Below are 17645 nucleotides of genomic sequence, written 5' to 3' on the forward strand. Positions count from 1 at the left end.
CATGTAGAATCTCCGATAGTATCTATTTTATTTTTGTTACATTTGTACCCTGCACTTTCAAACTCATGGCAGGCTCAATGCGGCTTACATCTTCCTCAACCCCTACGCCAAGCCCCCTCCCTACCCATCTTCAAATCTCTGCTTAAAACTCACCTCTTCAATGCTGCTTTCGGCACCTAACCTTTCGTGTAATATAGTATGCCCTATCAGACGGACTCTTCACTTGTCTTTTGACTGTACACTTGTCTTTAGATTGTAAGCTCCTTGAGCAGGGACTGTCCTTCCATGTTTAAATTGTACAGCGCTGCGTAACCCTAGTAGCGCTTTAGAAATGTCAATTAGTAGTAGTAGTAGAATCTCCAATAGTAGCAACATTCCATGTAGAATCTCCAATAGTATCTATTTTATTTTTGTTACATTTGTACCCTGCGCTTTCCCACTCATGGCAGAGGCTCAGTGCGGCTTACATGGGGCAATGGAGGGTTAAGTGACTTGCCCAGAGTCACAAGAAGCTGCCTGTGCCTGAAGGGAGAATCGAACTCAGTTCCCCAGGACCAAAGTCCACCACCCTAACCACTAGGCCACTCCTCCATCAAAAACGAGCAGATCCGTAAAGAGCAGTTTAGTATGATAAATGCTAAATTCTTAGATATCTTTTGTGAAATTGCATACTTCTTTGTAAAATAACTTTTTTTTCTTACAGTGTATCGGAATGAGTCAGCCCAGCACACACGGCTGTGCACTCTCCGCTGCTGTTTGCATGCTACTTTCTGTGGTTGTTTTGTTTTGTGTTTTTTGTCCACAGTTCTGTGCCACTTCCTGCCAGGGAAGGGGCTTTTCAGAGCCCCCTTCTGTTTTTCAATGTGCAAAACCAACTTCATATTAATATAAGTTGGTAGCTGTCAGCCATATAAAACATAGCTTAAACCAGTGGTTCCCAGCAGGTTTTCAGGATATCCACGATAAATATTCATGAGAGAAATTTGTCGGAGTGACATCTAAAATGTCAACAGGCACATTTACATCTGTTTAGCCTGTGCTTTGTCCAGACTACATACAACTACTACTACTTAACATTTCTAAAGCGCTACTAGGGTTACGCAGCGCTGTACAATTTAACATAGAAGGACAATCCCTGCTCAAAGAGCTTACAATCTAAAAGACGCGTGAGCAGTCAGACCGATAGGGGCAGTCAAATTGGGCAGTCTGGAGTTCCTGAAAGGTAAGAGTTAGGTGCCAAATGCAGCACTGAAGAGGTGGGCTTTAAGCAAAGACTTGAAGATGGGCAAGGAGGGGGCTTGGCGTAAGGACTCGGGGAGGATGTTCCAAGCATAGGGTGAGGCGAGGCAGAATACATCCCTGAGCATGCCTACACAGCTATGTCATGCAAGGTTCCGCTTTAGGAGTTACGGACCAAGAAAAGGATCTGGGAGTCATCGTGGATAGGACGTTGAAATCTTCAGCTCAATGTGCTGCTGCGGTGGCTAAGAAGGCAAACAGAATGTTGAGTATTATTAGAAAAGGGATGGAAAACAAACATGAGGATGTTATAATGCCGTTTTATCGCTCCATGGTGCGACCGCACCTGGAGTATTGTGTTCAGTTCTGGTCGCCTCATCTCAAAAAAGATATAAAGGAATTGGAGAAGGTGCAGAGAAGGGCGACAAAAATGATAAAAGGGATGGGACGACTACCCTAGGAGGATAGGTTAAGACGGCTAGGACTCTTTAGCCTGGAGAAAAGGCGGCTGAGGGGTGATATGATAGAGGTGTACAAAATAATGAGTGGGGTAGAGCGGACTGATGTGAAGCGTTTGTTTACACTTTCTAACAATAACAGAACCAGGGGACACAAGATGAAATTAGAATGTGGTACGTTTAAAACAAATCGGAGAAAGGTTTTCTTTACTCAGCGCGTAGTTAGACTCTGGAACTCATTGCCGGAGACGGTAGTGATGGCAGCTGGCCTTGCTGAGTTTAAAGGGGTTCTGGATAGATTCATGAAGGAAACGTCCATTGACGTTATTAAATTTTGGGTTTTTGCAAGGGTCTTGGGGCCTGGATTGACCGCTGTCGGAGACAGAGTGCTGGGCTTGATGGACCTCTGGTCTTTTCCCAGCGTGGCGGTGCTTATGTACTATGTACTTATGTACACACATGTCACATGGAGTAATCTTATAAGAGGCCTTCATCAAATTATCCCGTAAAGTGTCCTGGATGCTGTCTGTCATGCGCTAATGTTTTCTGACACCTTTTCAGAAGCGTGTCTGTGCATGTGTGGCCATTCATATAACTCTTAAGTTGTTTTCTCCTGGTTCTTCTGTAATTTATCATGTCCTGGCTTATACCCAGCACCATTGTAGGGGTGTTAGGCACACTGGGCAAACTTTTAACCATTGTCGTCGTCCCCCCCCCCCCCCCCCTTCAATTAGCTTTTAGGCACTTTGACCCCTTCTATCCAGCATTTTCATCAATAAACTTAACAATCATGATCTCTCCAGACAATCAGTGGAATTTAGGATTTTGTTCAAAGTCTTATGGTCCCATATTATTCAGGGATGATTCTCCAACCTGGTCAGGTCTTTATGGTGTGATACTGGCCTGTTGACCATTCCTGGATGAAATATGGTACATTTGGAATGGACTAAGCGTTGTGCTTTTTCTGTAGCCGACCCACGTCACACTGAAATGCTTGTCCTGTTCAGGTAAGTTAAGCTCTGAAACAAGTTCATTTCAAAAATTATTGAAGACTTATTTAATAAAGCCTTTGGACAGTTTTATGTACGGTGTTATTTGCCATGCCGCTGACTATTTTAGCTGAGATGTAACATAACATATTAATAGTAACATGGTCCCCTCCGAGGGACACCACCTTGCAGTGGTGGAGGGGCTTCTGTGTTTCAGTGACTCAGAGTGCTATGCTGAAGGGTTACCCATATTATTATTAGTTGCATTTGTATCCCACATTTTCTCACCTATTTGCAGGCTCAATGTGGCTTACATTATGCCATAATTGCGATCGCCATTTCCGGAATGAGAAATACAAAGTGATGTTGCATTAAAGTTCATAAGTGACAGAGTAAATTAAGCAGTCAAGTATAGAGAGTTCATTTCCGGAATGAGAAATAAAGTGGAATTGCGTTAAAGTTCATTAGTGACAAAGTAAATGAAGCAGTCAAGTGTAGAGATTTTGGTTTTGTCCAGTTCTGGTATAAGTTTCGTTGTCTGGTATTTAGGATGGGTCATTGTGGTATGCCTTTTTGAACAAATTGGTTTTTAATGATTTCCTGAAGTTTGTTAGGTCGTGCATTGTTTTTATGACGTTTGATAGTGCATTCCATAGTTGTGTTCTTATGTAGGAGAAGCTGGATGCATAAGTTGATTTATATTTTAGTTCTTTGCAGCTTGGGTAGTGGAGATTTAGGTATGTGCGTACTGACCTTTTTGTGTTCCTGTTTGCTAAGTCTATGAGGTCTGACATGTAGACCGTGGCCGCGCCGTGAATGATTTTATGAACCAGGGTGCAAATTTTGAACGCAATACGTTCTTTAAGTAGGAGCCAGTGTATTTTTTTCTCTTAGGGGTTTGACACTTCGTATTTTCTTTTTCCAAATATGAGTCGGGCCTCTGAGGAGAAGCCAGACAGAGTGTCCCAAACTAGGGAGAGTGGAAAGATGGCGACCTGACGCTCGTACGCTCAACGGCCCAGCTGTCCTCTGAAGTTCTGTCTTTGTTTACTTGAAATTTTCTCTCTGCAACTACAGTTACCTTAACTGAGAGGAAGGGGACAATCAGGGGTTAGCCGCCAATGGCCAGAGTTTTGTCCCCTGTGCAGCAAGTGTGGGACTGCTGCGCAACGAGCTGCCCACAGATGACTGTGTTGGTGAGTCCTTTGATTAGTGCCGGGTAAGGAGTGTCGATGCTCTTGGACCTAGAAACAACTTCATCGCTCCCAAATCATTTAACCACCATGTCAAAAGGAGTGGAGGAGTGAGTTAGGAATCCATGCTGAAACGGAAGTCGTTTACAGCTGAACCCGAGTTGGCGGTGCCACTCCTAAACCCGCAAGAGCTATCAGCTTGGAGTTTTCGGCTCCTGTGGAGGTTACATTGATTATCATCTGGAAGGCGCTCCAGGACCTAACGGTGGTAGTAAATAACTTTGCTTCAGATATAATCTTATTAGTGAGCCACATGGATAATCTAATCGAATCCTTTGAGAATGAAAAATTGATACAGCAAATGAAGTTCTACATGAGTAGGAAACGGTTAAGATTTTGAAAATGATAATAGACCAGAAATATTTGAACAAAATGAATATTATTACAGATGATTAATATTGAGATTGTTGTTTTCCCAGAGTTCCGGGTATGACTCCTAAAGTTTTCCTCAGAAATATTTCCTAAAAATTTTATTTTCCTTTGTAATGATTCCTCTTAGTAATATAAATTATTACTTAGTAATATTAATTCAAAAGGAGTGAAGCCTGTGAAACTGGGATTACCTTAATCAGTGGGAATTGGATTAGAGACTCAAGTGTTCGCACTGTTAAATAATTTCTGGTTTTAAAAGAGAAAAAAATGAAATCAGGTGTATTATATCCACTAACATTGGACAATAAGTATGTTTCCAACGAAATAAATTGAATATACACCATTTTGGGTTTGAAGAAGCCAACCAGACGATCAATGTGGAATAATGATTCAGATAAATAATAACTGGGGATAATCAGGTTAATACCACGTTTTTTCTGTTTACTGTTGTTTAATTGATCTTGTCTTGTTTCACTCTCCCTATTTTGTGGTCTAAGGAAGAGTATAGAATTACCTGATTGAAATAATTCTTGTGTATTACTTTCTCTGTATTTCTGACAAGTTATTTTATTGCTTGTAAATTTGAATTCTTATAAAAAAAATAGTAACATGGTAAGTGACAGCAGATAAAGACCTGAACCGAACGGTCCATTCATTCTGCCCAATAGTCACACTCATTATTAATTCATGATTAAATCAACAATGAATGTGATATTATATACTTGGCGTTTCTGGGACATAGACCATAGAAGTCCACCTGGCCCTATCCTTATGTTCCAACTTCTGGAGTCATCTTGATGATTATGTATGTTTTGTGAGCCACCTAAATTGTTGGCGGCCCATAAATTTATAAATAATAAATGTTTATTTTCTGTATTTTACAGCGAAGAGGAGTAGGATAGTCTAGCCTTCAAATAGCCACGGGAGACGTCTGAGAATTCAGTCTTTATTAAGAAACATGAAAATGATGAGTCCATTTTGATGTTTCTTACTAAAGACTGAATTCTCAGGCGTCTCCCGTGGTTATTGTGAAGGCCAGACTATCCTAACCCTCTTCGCTGTACTATTGTGACGTAGGGATTGTTGGTTCCTCCACCTTTTGTGGTCGTTCCTAGTTATTTTCTGTATTTTTACATAATGAGGGCAATTTCCAAAATCCAGGCAAGTAGATTATCTTTGAAAAATGCCTACCCTCTCTGTGATTAAAAGTACATGCTGGTGGTTCTTTGAGTTAGTGCAACTTCCTGGACCTATCGTTTTACTTTGACTAAAGCTGCTCATTCCTCCTCTCCAACCACCTCTCCCCCTAGAAGCTGCCAACCCAGGCAACCATCTGTTTAGCCTAATGGTTAAGTCAGCCTGCATATACTTGGCCTTCTGATTGGCAGAGGTGTGTCAGATCCTACAAAGAAGTACATATGTTATGCTAATTCTTTCTGAATTTAAGAGGTATTTCAGGATTTCCAACTCTCTTGATACTTTCTTTCCTACTTTATTTTAAGTTTGACCTCTTTATTTCTAACCTTCTGGCACTCAGTTGTTATATGTTACAAAATATTAACCAGTTGGTGTACAGTAAGGGGTCCTTTTAGAAAGATTATTATTATTATTAACATTTGTATAGCGCTACCAGACGCACACAGCGCTAAACACCTGACACAGAGAGACGGTCTTTGCTCAGTAGAGCTTACAATCTAAAATAATACAGACAGACAAGACAATTAAGGGCGAGGGAAGTACTGGGTGAGAAAGATGTGCTATAAAGTGGCCTAACCTACTTATAACGGGTGATATTTTTTTCCCCATGCGCTCAGGCCATCTCTTAGCATGTCTGCCAAAAAGCTGAATTTCTGTTTATGGCAATAATGACCAGGTGCGAAGTCCAAAATTAGCGCCTGGCCATTTACCACGTGAGCCCTTACAGCCTCCTGTTTACTTGGTGGTAAGGGCTCACGTGGTAATCCAGGCAGCGCGTGGCAATGTGGCCGTGCTGCCAGTTACCGTGGGGAACACCCTCTGCGGTAGAAAATAGAAATTTATTTTTTACCACAGGAAACTGCACGTGCTAACTTTGGAACTACCGCCGCGTTCCTGCGATACCCCGGCAGTAGGGCCTATTTGGCACGCGCTATCCACATGGTTGCCCTACTGTTCCTTTGTAAAAGGACCCCTAAATTAGCTGCTGAAAGTTATAAATAAATAAAAGTAAAGTAACGTAAAAATGGCAATTTCTAGTTCTTTTAGGCTAAGTGGAGCTGCTTTCTTTTAAATGGTTTCAGAAATTGGTGACTTGAAGGAGCTACAGACACTTGACATATCAATCAATTGTTTAATCACTTTACCTGAGAGGTTGCATCTATGCCATTCCCTGCAGTACCTGACAGTAGACCGCAATCACCTATGGGGTATACCACGCCATCTCTGCCAGCTTCCAAACCTCAACGAGCTTTCCATGGCTGGAAACCGTCTGGCCTTCTTGCCGCTTGGTAAGTGAACGGGACAGCAGCAGAATTTCATTCTTAGTCCTTCTTTTCTTATGTTTCCATTGATGTGCTGAAAATTGAGCTTCAAACACGTAAAAAAAACGCATCTGACAGCATCTTTGTTTAATTTCTTTTTAATGCCTGAGGACCTCCGTTTGATGTTGCCTTCTTTTCTGGGAGACAGGTATGGTTTTATTATTTGCACATTAAGGGCCTTATTCTATAAAGATTATGAGCATAAATCTATTAGCTCATAAATTTTGCAGCAAAAAGCTTAGGAGCATAACCTTTATAGAATAAGGCCCTAAGGGGGTAATTTTATAAAGAAGGCGCTATTGTTTATACAGGAAACATGAGCATAAATGAGCAGTATACAAGCATATACACATGCATGTAAACGCTGGAAATGCTAGCAATGTGCATATCTTCAATAGCATATACAGTAGTTTGCAGGTGGGCGGATTGGCCTGCCTAACTGAGGCCCAATGCACTAAACTTTAACGACCCTAACAACCCTCAAACGAAGAATTTTCGAACCGTGGCATGCATTAAAGGCCATTTTCCGACCACTGTAGCAGAAAACGAAAATGGAATGCAGATGAGCAAATTGTGTAGAAACCCCATAGAAACGAGATGCATCAAAGTTTTCCGACTACCCTAACGTAGGAAAAGTGCCGGAAAGCTAACGACAGGTCTGTACCTGTCGTTAGGGCTATCCGACTGAAAACTGTAATGTAAAAAAAAAAAAAAAAAGCGAGGGGGGGCGAAAACGCGCGTCAGGGGCGTCTTTTATTGATGCCCGAGGTCACTGCTGCTCCCCCTTCATCACTATAAAACTGAAAAAAAAAAAGTTCGGGAGGGGGCAAAGGCGCTTGTCAGGAGTGTCCTTTAATGACGTCCTTGCCCCCCGCCCCCCCCCCCCCCCCCCCGCCCGTGGTCGCCCCTGGTGCTCCCCGCTTCCTCCGTCAGCATTAAATAAAAGAAAACAAAAATCAATGCTTCGGCCCCCCTCCCTTCCTGTCTCTCAACTCTTTCTTTCTTTCCCCACACAGCTCCGCCCTCCCCCCCCCCCCCCCCCCCCCCCCCCGCATTACTGGGCCCGTGCAGCGCCTCTCACCTCTGTATGAAGGCGCTGCACAGGCAAGAAGACCAGATCGCTGCAGTCTTCAGGACGTCTCTCTCCTTCGTCTTCCCTGACCTGGCCCTGCCCCCGGGTGGTGGCAAGGCCTTCCATACAGGACGCTTCTAACGAGCGCCTTTGCCCCCTCCCGATCCACGTGTTTGTGTTTTGGGGTTTTTTTTTTTTTGTCTTTTGACGTTTCTGGCATGCACAGAGCAGCCAGCATAACACTTGGCTGCTCTGCGCATGCTTTAGGAGCCGATTACCGACGGGGATTGATGCATTGTTCTTTACAATACCGCACCGAACATGTGCGACTTGTTTTTTTGGAGCATTGTTCGTTTTTTAAAAATTCGGTAATGACTTTTACGTTTTTGCTTTTTTTACGTTTGGTTGATGCATCTGGGCCTTAGAGATTATGACGTTACATGTGTATCTCGTAAGATGAGAGCATTTTCATCAGCTCTGTGGCTTTTAACAGTGCTTGTGTTTAAATGCCTACATGTGTATACCCGGTTATGCTGGTGTTCATTAAAGAAAAGTAGGTGCCTACTTTCTTCTATAAGATGGGCTCCAGTTGGGTGCCCCTTTTATAGAATTCTCCTGGGTAGCTTGCAGATAGCCTGGGTACCTTCGCCCTCACGGATCTGTAAGCTAATTTTAGGCTTGACAAAGACCTCGCATACAATAGTTCGGCATACTTGACACCTGTGGTACTGGAAGCGTAAAGGATGCCACTTAAAGAACGCACTGGGATTAGAAAACTAAATCAGATGGAATAGTCTTGATAATCCATTTTTTTTGGTGAGGCGATACCACTAGGTATCGCCCGCTAGGAGTAGCCTAGTGGTTAGTGCAGCGGACTCTGATCTTGGGGAACTGGGTTCGATTCCCAATGCAGCTCCTTGTGACTCTGGGCCAGTCACTTAACCCTCCATTGCCCCAGGTACAAATAAGTACCTCTATATACTATGTAAACCACTTCGAATGTAGGTTGCAAAAACCACAGAAAGGCGGTATGTCAAGTCCCAGTTCCCTTTCCCTATTTGAGATTCTACATGGAATGTTGCTACTATTGAGATTCTACATGGAATGTTGAAACTATTTGTAGATTCTACATGGAATGTTGCTACTATTGAGAGTGAGGTTAAAATGGCCGACAGGTAAGAAGCTCCCTCGCCGAGCTCCCGACCCCCCAGACGAACTGACCACCTGAGCCACCCTCGACCGGACCGGGAGGGAACCGGACCGCGGCCGATTCCTGCCCTACCGAAAAAACCCAATTAGGCGAAGATCTGAGGCTCGGAGAAGCTGACCACGCCACGCGGCCCATCGACCAGCAGACGACCAGACCCAGAGCGAGCGAACTCGCTGGGTCATCCAGGTAGCTAGTGGCTGATCAACCGGCGACCTAGCGACGAGCGCCCTGACCGGACCGGAAGGGTTCGGACAGCGCTGAAGTCAAGGCCCCTGTTCGGAATTAATTAAACTTCCTGAATCGGGGGACCTGATCCGACCTAGAGACAAACGCCGGGTCTGATCCTCTAGGCCGCGACTGACGGCGGGAAGAAAACAAGCAAGCCGCAACTGACCTGACGGCTCCGAGCGCCTTGCAAAGAGGGACGCCGCAGAACGCAAAGCAACGGAGCTGCAAAAAACCCGACTCGCCGAACCACAGCAGGACCGCAGGACTTGACCCACCGAGCCAAGCGCCAGTGCCTGAGGCCACGCAACGCCAAGGACTGGTCAAGACGCAGGAACGAGTCCGGAGGATCGCCGGGAGCAAGTCGAGCTCTCCACCGACCAGACAACCGAGCAACTGGTCCCTGTGGCTGCCGTTCGTGACGCCAAAGCCGACCGTCGATAACCAAGATCGACTGAGAGGGCCAACCTGCCTGGAACAGAAACTACCTGCCGTAGCAGAACAGAGTAACAAAATACTGCATGCATGCAATGCTTTAGCATAATTTAAAAAATCCTTGCTCTACTCTGCACTGCTTACTTAAACTGAAAGCAACTGTATCCTACGCCAATATAGCGCCTGCAACTGTTGCCATGCTTTAAATTATCTAATAGTGAACTGTTACTAAGGAAGCATGCATGTACTGCTTTAGCTTTTAGCTTTTACATAATTTTAAAAAATCCTCGCTTTACCCTGCTTTGCTCTGCTTACTTATAACACCTTTTAACTGTTGCCATGCTTCAAATTAAATTGCTGCTAATATAAACGCAAATGCAAATACTACCTCATATGCCTAATAGTGAACTATTGTCAAGCACTCAGTGCAGGCTTGCCCAGTAATAATAAATTATTACCAAGCTCTAAATTACATTACTGCCTTACTTAAATACAAATATAAGCAACACTGCGCCTGCCTAGCACTGAAATGCTGCCAGCTCTAAATTAAATTAAATTGTTACTAAGCTTAATTGAAAATGTCAGCACTACCCGCTTCAATTGTAGCTAAGCTCAAATGCAATTGCAAACCTTGTATCGCTCAAATGTACACCAGATGCCTATTTGTCACAGCGTACAACACATAGAAATGAACACCAGCAATATACTCATAACCATCCAGTGTCTGATCATATTCTTACACCCAAACACAACCCACAACCTAAACAACAACAACCCCACTACTCACAATCCCCATAACACTCACATACACATAATGCACGCCCAAAACAATAACCACAACAACCCACTTACATATCACCAATCCTATGCACAACCTTTAAACAACCTACCAGATCAAAGACACAACAACCAACCAACTGGAATAAACCCCGGATATGTACATCACCGACAAAATAAGGAAAACAGTGACAACCACAAACCCAACCACCGAAGAAACAGACAGTTAATAAAAATAAACACATCTAACCCCACCTCGGAACCACATCACCCAATCCAACTAGGATACGTCAATGCACGATCAGCAGTAAGCAACTCAGTAGACATACTAGATTGGATTACCACAGACAAACTAGACCTCTTATTTATCACAGAAACCTGGTTTCATAGTCCTACAGACCCCGCCATCCTACAAACATGCCCACCAGAATACAAAATCACGCACTGGACAAGAAATGGAGAAAAAAGAGGAGGCGGAATAGCTATAATATACAAACCTGAATTCACCATCACAATCACAGGTGAATCTACCTCACCACAACTCGAAATTGCATCGACAAGAATCAACCATCCAAGCCTAATAGGACACCTCAACACAATCCTATTCTACAGGCCGCCAGGAAAATGGCAAGACACCCAAACACAACTCATGGATTTCATCTCGAATACCTGCGTATCAGCCTCAAACATCCTCATACTAGGCGACATCAACTTACACCTAGAAGATGACAACCTACCAAGCACACGAGAATTCAAAGAATTCCTACAACTCTGGGATCTGCAAACACCCAGCTTACAACCAACCCACAAAAAAGGACACACACTAGACATAATAACAAATAGACTCGAACCGGACTCAACTATCACACTCACCAATACAAGATGGACACCCACACTATGGTCAGACCACCATAAAGCAAACGTTACTCTTTTCTGGCGAAAAACACAACTAAACACAATCAATAAACATGAGCGAACAACCTACACAACGAGAGGAAAAATAGACCCCACAACATTCTGGCAACAAATCTACCAGAGCGAATGGACTACAAACGCTAACACCATCCAATTCCTCCAAGAATGGGACGATATAAGCACAACGACACTAGACAAAATCGCCCCAGCCCAAACCAGAACATCACACAGGAAAAATGCAAATCCATGGTTCACCGAAGAACTAAAAAAACTGAAATCACAAGTCAGGAGACTTGAACGAGCCTGGAATAAAAAGAGAGACGAACAAACACTAAATGACTGGAAACAACTACGGAGAAAATACAAATACACTATCAAACAGACAAAAATTCTACATTATAAAACATTAATAGGACCAAACTACAAAGACACACATAAACTCTTCAACCTCGTGAACAAACTGTTAGACACCACACCTGTTACAACCAATGACAAAGATATACCAAGTGTCGACAACCTTGCAAATTACTTCAAGGAGAAAATTGTACTATTACGACACAAAATACCCGCCAGCCCTACAGAATACACCACTCTCCTAGACTGTCTAGACCCAGAAGAAGGAACACACCCAGCAGACAGAACCTGGACCGAATTTGAACTATTATCAGAAAACCTCATCTCCAAAACTCTCAAAAAATATGCCAAATCCAACTGCAAACTAGACATATGTCCAAATAGCCTCATGAAATCTGCTCCTCAACAATTCATAATAAACCTAACTAACCACATAAACTACATGCTACAAAACGGACTCTTCCCAGAAAAAAAAGGAAAAATCTTACTCACACCAATTCCCAAAGACACAAAGAAAAACGCGAGCGAAATAACCAACTACAGGCCAATAGCATCCATACCACTAATAACCAAGATAACAGAAGGTGTGGTAACTAAACAACTCACAAGCTACCTAGACAAACATTCAATACTGCATGATGCCCAATCAGGATTCCGTTCAAATCACAGCACAGAAACAGTATTAGTCACCCTTATGACTAAATTCAAACAAATAATCGCAACGGGCAACAATATACTCCTCTTACAATTCGACATGTCAAGCGCCTTCGACATGGTTGACCATGGAATCCTACTACACATACTTGAATACTTTGGCATCGGAGGAAACGTCCTGAATTGGTTCAAGGGGTTCCTAACCCTGCGCTCGTATCAAGTCACATCAAACTCAACCAAGTCCAAGGCATGGATACCGGAATGTGGAGTCCCACAAGGATCACCTCTATCGCCAACCATATTCAACCTAATGATGATCCCTCTAGCAAAACTCCTATCAAAACAAAACCTAAACCCATACATATACGCCGACGATGTGACAATATACATCCCATTCAAACAAGACACCAAAGAAATCTCCAACGAAATCAATAAAAGTCTACATATCATGAACACATGGGCAGATGCATTCCGCCTGAAACTAAACGCGGAAAAGACCCAATGTCTGATACTCACCTCCCAATACAACACAACCGAAGTCAATGTGATAAACACACCAAACCTAAAACTTCCAATCTCAGAAACGCTAAAAATCCTCGGTGTGACAATCGACCGCCACCTAACACTTGAAACTCACGCAAACAACATAACCAAGAAAATGTTCTTCAGCATGTGGAAATTGAAAAGGATAAGACCATTCTTCCCTAGATTCGTCTTCCGCAGCCTAGTGCAATCCCTTGTCCTCAGCCACTTGGATTACTGCAACTCATTATACGCAGGCTGCAAAGAGCAAATACTGAAGAAGCTTCAAACAGCCCAGAACACAGCAGCCAGGCTCATCCTCGGAAAACCTAAATATGAAAGGGCAAAACCACTGCGTGAGAGGCTACATTGGCTTCCACTCAAGGACCGCGTTACTTTTAAAATTTGCACGTTAGTCCATAAGATTATTCACGGTGAAGCCCCAGCGTACATGACTGATTTAATAGACCTACCACCCAGAAACGCCAAAAAATCATCCCGAACTCACCTCAACCTTCACTACCCAACTTGCAAGAGGTTGAAGTACAAGACGATACACGCGTCAACCTTTTCCTACATGAGCACTAAGTCTTGGAATACACTACCGCGCAACCTAAGAACGATTAGTGAACAAGCCTCCTTCCGTAAACTACTGAAGACTCACCTATTTGAACAAACTTACGGAAAGAGCCAAAACACTTAGAAACCACACTCATTGGTCACCAACTCAACACACATCCACTTCTGATCCCCCATCCCTCTATCCTGTCAATCATTCACTTACTCATGAAACAAAGTACATTATATACCAGGTTTCCAACAATGCCCTTTTTCCCATTGTCTCCTTCTAATGTTTCCATGTTGATGTCCCATTGTTATACTCCTATTGATATTCGAATGTCTCGCACAACTCTGTTCAATGTAATCCATAACTTAGTCGAATCAAATGTATTTCTATTATTCATGTCTTATTGTAAGCCACACTGAGCCCGCAAATAGGTGGGAAAATGTGGGATACAAATGCAATAAATAAATAAATAAATAAATTCTGTTGCTACTATTTGAGATTCTACATGGAATGTTGCTCCTATTGGAGATTCTACATGGAATGTTGCTACTATTGAGATTCTGTTGCTACTATTTGAGATTCTACATGGAATGTTGCTCCTATTGGAGATTCTACATGGAATGTTGCTGCTATTGAGATTCTGTACTATTGGAGATTCTACATGGAATGTTGCTATTCCACTAGCAACATTCCATGTAGAAGGCCTGCCCTTGCAGATCAGCAACGCGGCCGCGCAGGCTTCTGTTTCTGTGAGTCTGACGTCCTGCACATAGTTTGGTTGTGTGAATGTGAACCCACAGGGGATTGTCGGAGCTTGCAGTCAATAGCCTTTTCCTAAACCCACAGGCGATTACCCTCCAGTCCAAAGAACTGCAAGCACAGGCTGATAACTGGGAGAGTCATTTTAACAAGGACTTCTCATCAAAACTGACACATTTAGGTTCCCAAATCAATGCTGATGTAGTTAAATATCCTTTGATATAGGAATTTTGAGAACATGTCAAAGAAAAAATCATGATTACCAGCTTTATATGCTTTCCCAAATTGTGCTCAAGTAACAAGAGAAAGTAGCACTGAAATGTTTCCCATTTTATATTTAATTATAAAACTGATTAAGGACAAACATGATATAGATTCTTACTAAAACAGGGTAAAAGAGTCCAGATATTGGTCTACACTGCGGACATTATATCAGCCTGATTCTTGATCCAGAATAAAAAAATTTGATGTTACTACTACTACTACTATTTAGCATTTCTATAGCGCTACAAGGCATACGCAGCGCTGCACAAACATAGAAGAAAGACAGTCCCTGCTCAAAGAGCTCACAATCTAATAGACAAGAAATAAAGTAAGCAAATCAAATTAATTAATGTGTACAGGAAGGAGGAGAGGAGGGTAGGTGGAGGCGAGTGGTTACAAGTGGTTACGAGTCAAAAGCAATGTTAAATAGGTGGGCTATGTTACTGAATGTGAGGACTATGTGCTCTGAAAAATTACAATCAGGAGCAATACATTCTAATATATAATAATTCCTTACTAACACTATAAACTGACCAGTACTTGTGCTGGAAGTAATCATTACAGATTCCTTTCTCATAGAATCTAGCTTCTGCATACCTGCATCTTCATCATACCCAACAGAGCTTGGAAATTCTTTAGAATCACCCAAATAATATCCAAGCCAGAATGTATATAATTATTTAAATAATGAAAGACCATGTTTTGGGGCTCATTTTCAAAGCACTTAGACTTACAAAGTTCCATAGGTTCAGCTTTCTAAAGTTATCTGATCTTCTCATGTGAAATGCCTGTGGTCATAGCCTAGGTTCAAGCTGTTCCTCTCCTCTCCCTCCAGCCTACTTGTGGTCACAGCTACGTTCAGCTTTGATAGTCTCTTACCTCCTCCATTATCTGCTGTTGGAGGTGATGTCACTTTTTTAACCCAGAAGTTAGACCCAGGTTTCTTGCTGTATTTACATTACGCCCCTTTACTCTGCCCTGGGACCCATTTCTTTGGATCTGTATGGAAGCCATGGACCTACTCAGATCATTTTCTTCTGTATGGACTGAAAAACATGTTCCCACTCAATAGCAGACTATGGACTCTTTCTTCAAAAAAAGGGTTTGGACAAATTTCTGGAGGAAAAGTCCATAGTCTGCTATTGAGACAGACATGGGGAAGTAACTGCTTGCTCCAGGATCGGTAGCATGGAATGTTGCTGCTAACTGGGTTTCTGCCAGGTACTTGTGACCTGGCTTGGCCACTGTTTGGAAAATAGGATACTGGGCTAGATGGACCACTGGTCTGACCCAGTATGGCTACTCTTATGTTCTTATGACATTCTTAAAAGGCGATAAGACCAAGTGTGAGAACTACAGAGGAATCAGCCTCCTTATCAGTTGTTAGGAAAGTGCTTGCTAAAATAATCAGATACCGCCTACACCCAATGTGGGAAGCCAACACACCCAAGGGGAGCAAAGTGACTTCAAACCAGGCCAGCGTTAAAATCCAAACAGCTTCCTTGTCCAAAGGGGTGTAAGACAAGGATATGTGTTGTTGCTGCTGCTATTCAATGTAATCATCAATTGGGGCAAGAAGCAAAGATTGGCTGGGCATGCTGGCATGGAATATGGTGAAGACAGCCTGACATTTATCAATGCAGGATATGCCGATATTGTGTTCATGGAAGATTCAGACTAGATGGCCCAAGAGCTGCTAAATATAATCATAGAAATAATTACCTCAGGTTCAGAAAGAAGCTAAAAACTCATATGTTCCCTAAACCTAATGCTTAATCCACTACCATTGCACCGTGCCTTACAACCTTCTAACCTGTTGTCCCCTCTTTCCCAGCCACATCATTGCTTCCCCTGATCTGACAGTATGCTGTTACATGTCTGTTTACTAAAGCCTAAACCGTGTAAGCCGCACTGAACCCTCACTAGGGGATATTAGCGGTATTAAGACCTCACTTGAATTGAATTGCAAAAGGAGTAAGTGGGAAGTGGTGGAAATGAAAACGGTAACAGAATTCAAACACGCGTGGGATAAACATAAAGGAATCCTGTTCAGAAGGAATGGATCCTAAGGAGCTTAGCCGAGATTGGGTGGCAGAGCCGGTGGCGGGAGGTGGGGATAGTGCTGGGCAGAACCTATACAGTCTGTGCCCTGAAAAGGACAGGTACAAATCAGGGTAAGGTATACACAAAAAGTAGCACATATGAGTTTATCTTGTAGGGCAGACTGGATGGACCATGCAGGTCTTTTTCTGCCGTCATTTACTATGTTACTATATTCGTTCTTAATATTCCCTGGGTGTGATTCTGCTGTCGGCTCAAGATTGACTCATCTTGATGCCAATGCTCTGACTGGATCCCTAACATTGATAGTATTTTCACAGCCCAGAAGCACCAATAACCACTTGCTGGGATGTTCAAAAAGGATTTCACTTCTTTCAGTACCATTAATCTTATTTTTCACCTGCTTCAGGTAGAGTTGGAGTGTCTCTGGGAAAGCTGTTGGTAATCTCTGAAAAGGCTAGGTCAGTGGAGACCTTCAGGGGCTTTTTGGACAAGGTTCTGTAGTATGAAGTCACGTTGCCGAGTGGAGCTCTTCCTCGGAGTTGTCTGTGGCTCAAAGTTTTGACCAGTGGAGCTCAAGGACCTGTAAGGGAATTGAAGAATTGAGTACTACAAAAACTGACTAACATAATAAGCGCATTTCATGATGCTGGCACGTATTATGTTAGAATCTGTTTAGAAAGCTATAATGCATTTAGAAAAGACTTTCTAAGAGTTCAGTCTCCTACTTCAGCCCAACAACAGTTGGAGTTTGAGGACTCAGCCTAGGAAAGATATTAAGAGCTCATACAAACAGTATATTAACATTTCAGTTTCTACCCATCAGGAAGTGAAATGAGTAAGGTTTTTCTAAGAATACTTTTTTCCACCGTTAACTGTAATTTGGAAAATTTGGTTGAGTAGGGCAAATTGAGCTTCATAAATGTCCTTAAAACTCAAAACATCTTTTCCTTTGCATGATCATAACGTTTCAAAGGAGGGTATCCATTTCTAGTTCCA

At 42.7% G+C, this 17645-nt stretch overlaps 1 protein-coding gene across 1 annotated transcript in view; it reads left to right on the forward strand.

Moving 5' to 3' along the window:
- The window catches only part of LRRC28 (leucine rich repeat containing 28), a 105249-nt gene that overhangs the window by 39668 nt on the left and 47936 nt on the right, over positions 1-17645 (forward strand). Inside the window, exon 2 of the mRNA XM_030192723.1 lies at positions 6591-6797. Within this exon, the coding sequence (XP_030048583.1) occupies positions 6591-6797 (207 nt within the window). The remainder of the gene's footprint in view (positions 1-6590; positions 6798-17645) is intronic.

The sequence above is a fragment of the Microcaecilia unicolor genome, chromosome 1 (assembly GCF_901765095.1).
Source record: "Microcaecilia unicolor chromosome 1, aMicUni1.1, whole genome shotgun sequence".
NCBI classification, from domain to species: domain Eukaryota; kingdom Metazoa; phylum Chordata; class Amphibia; order Gymnophiona; family Siphonopidae; genus Microcaecilia; species Microcaecilia unicolor.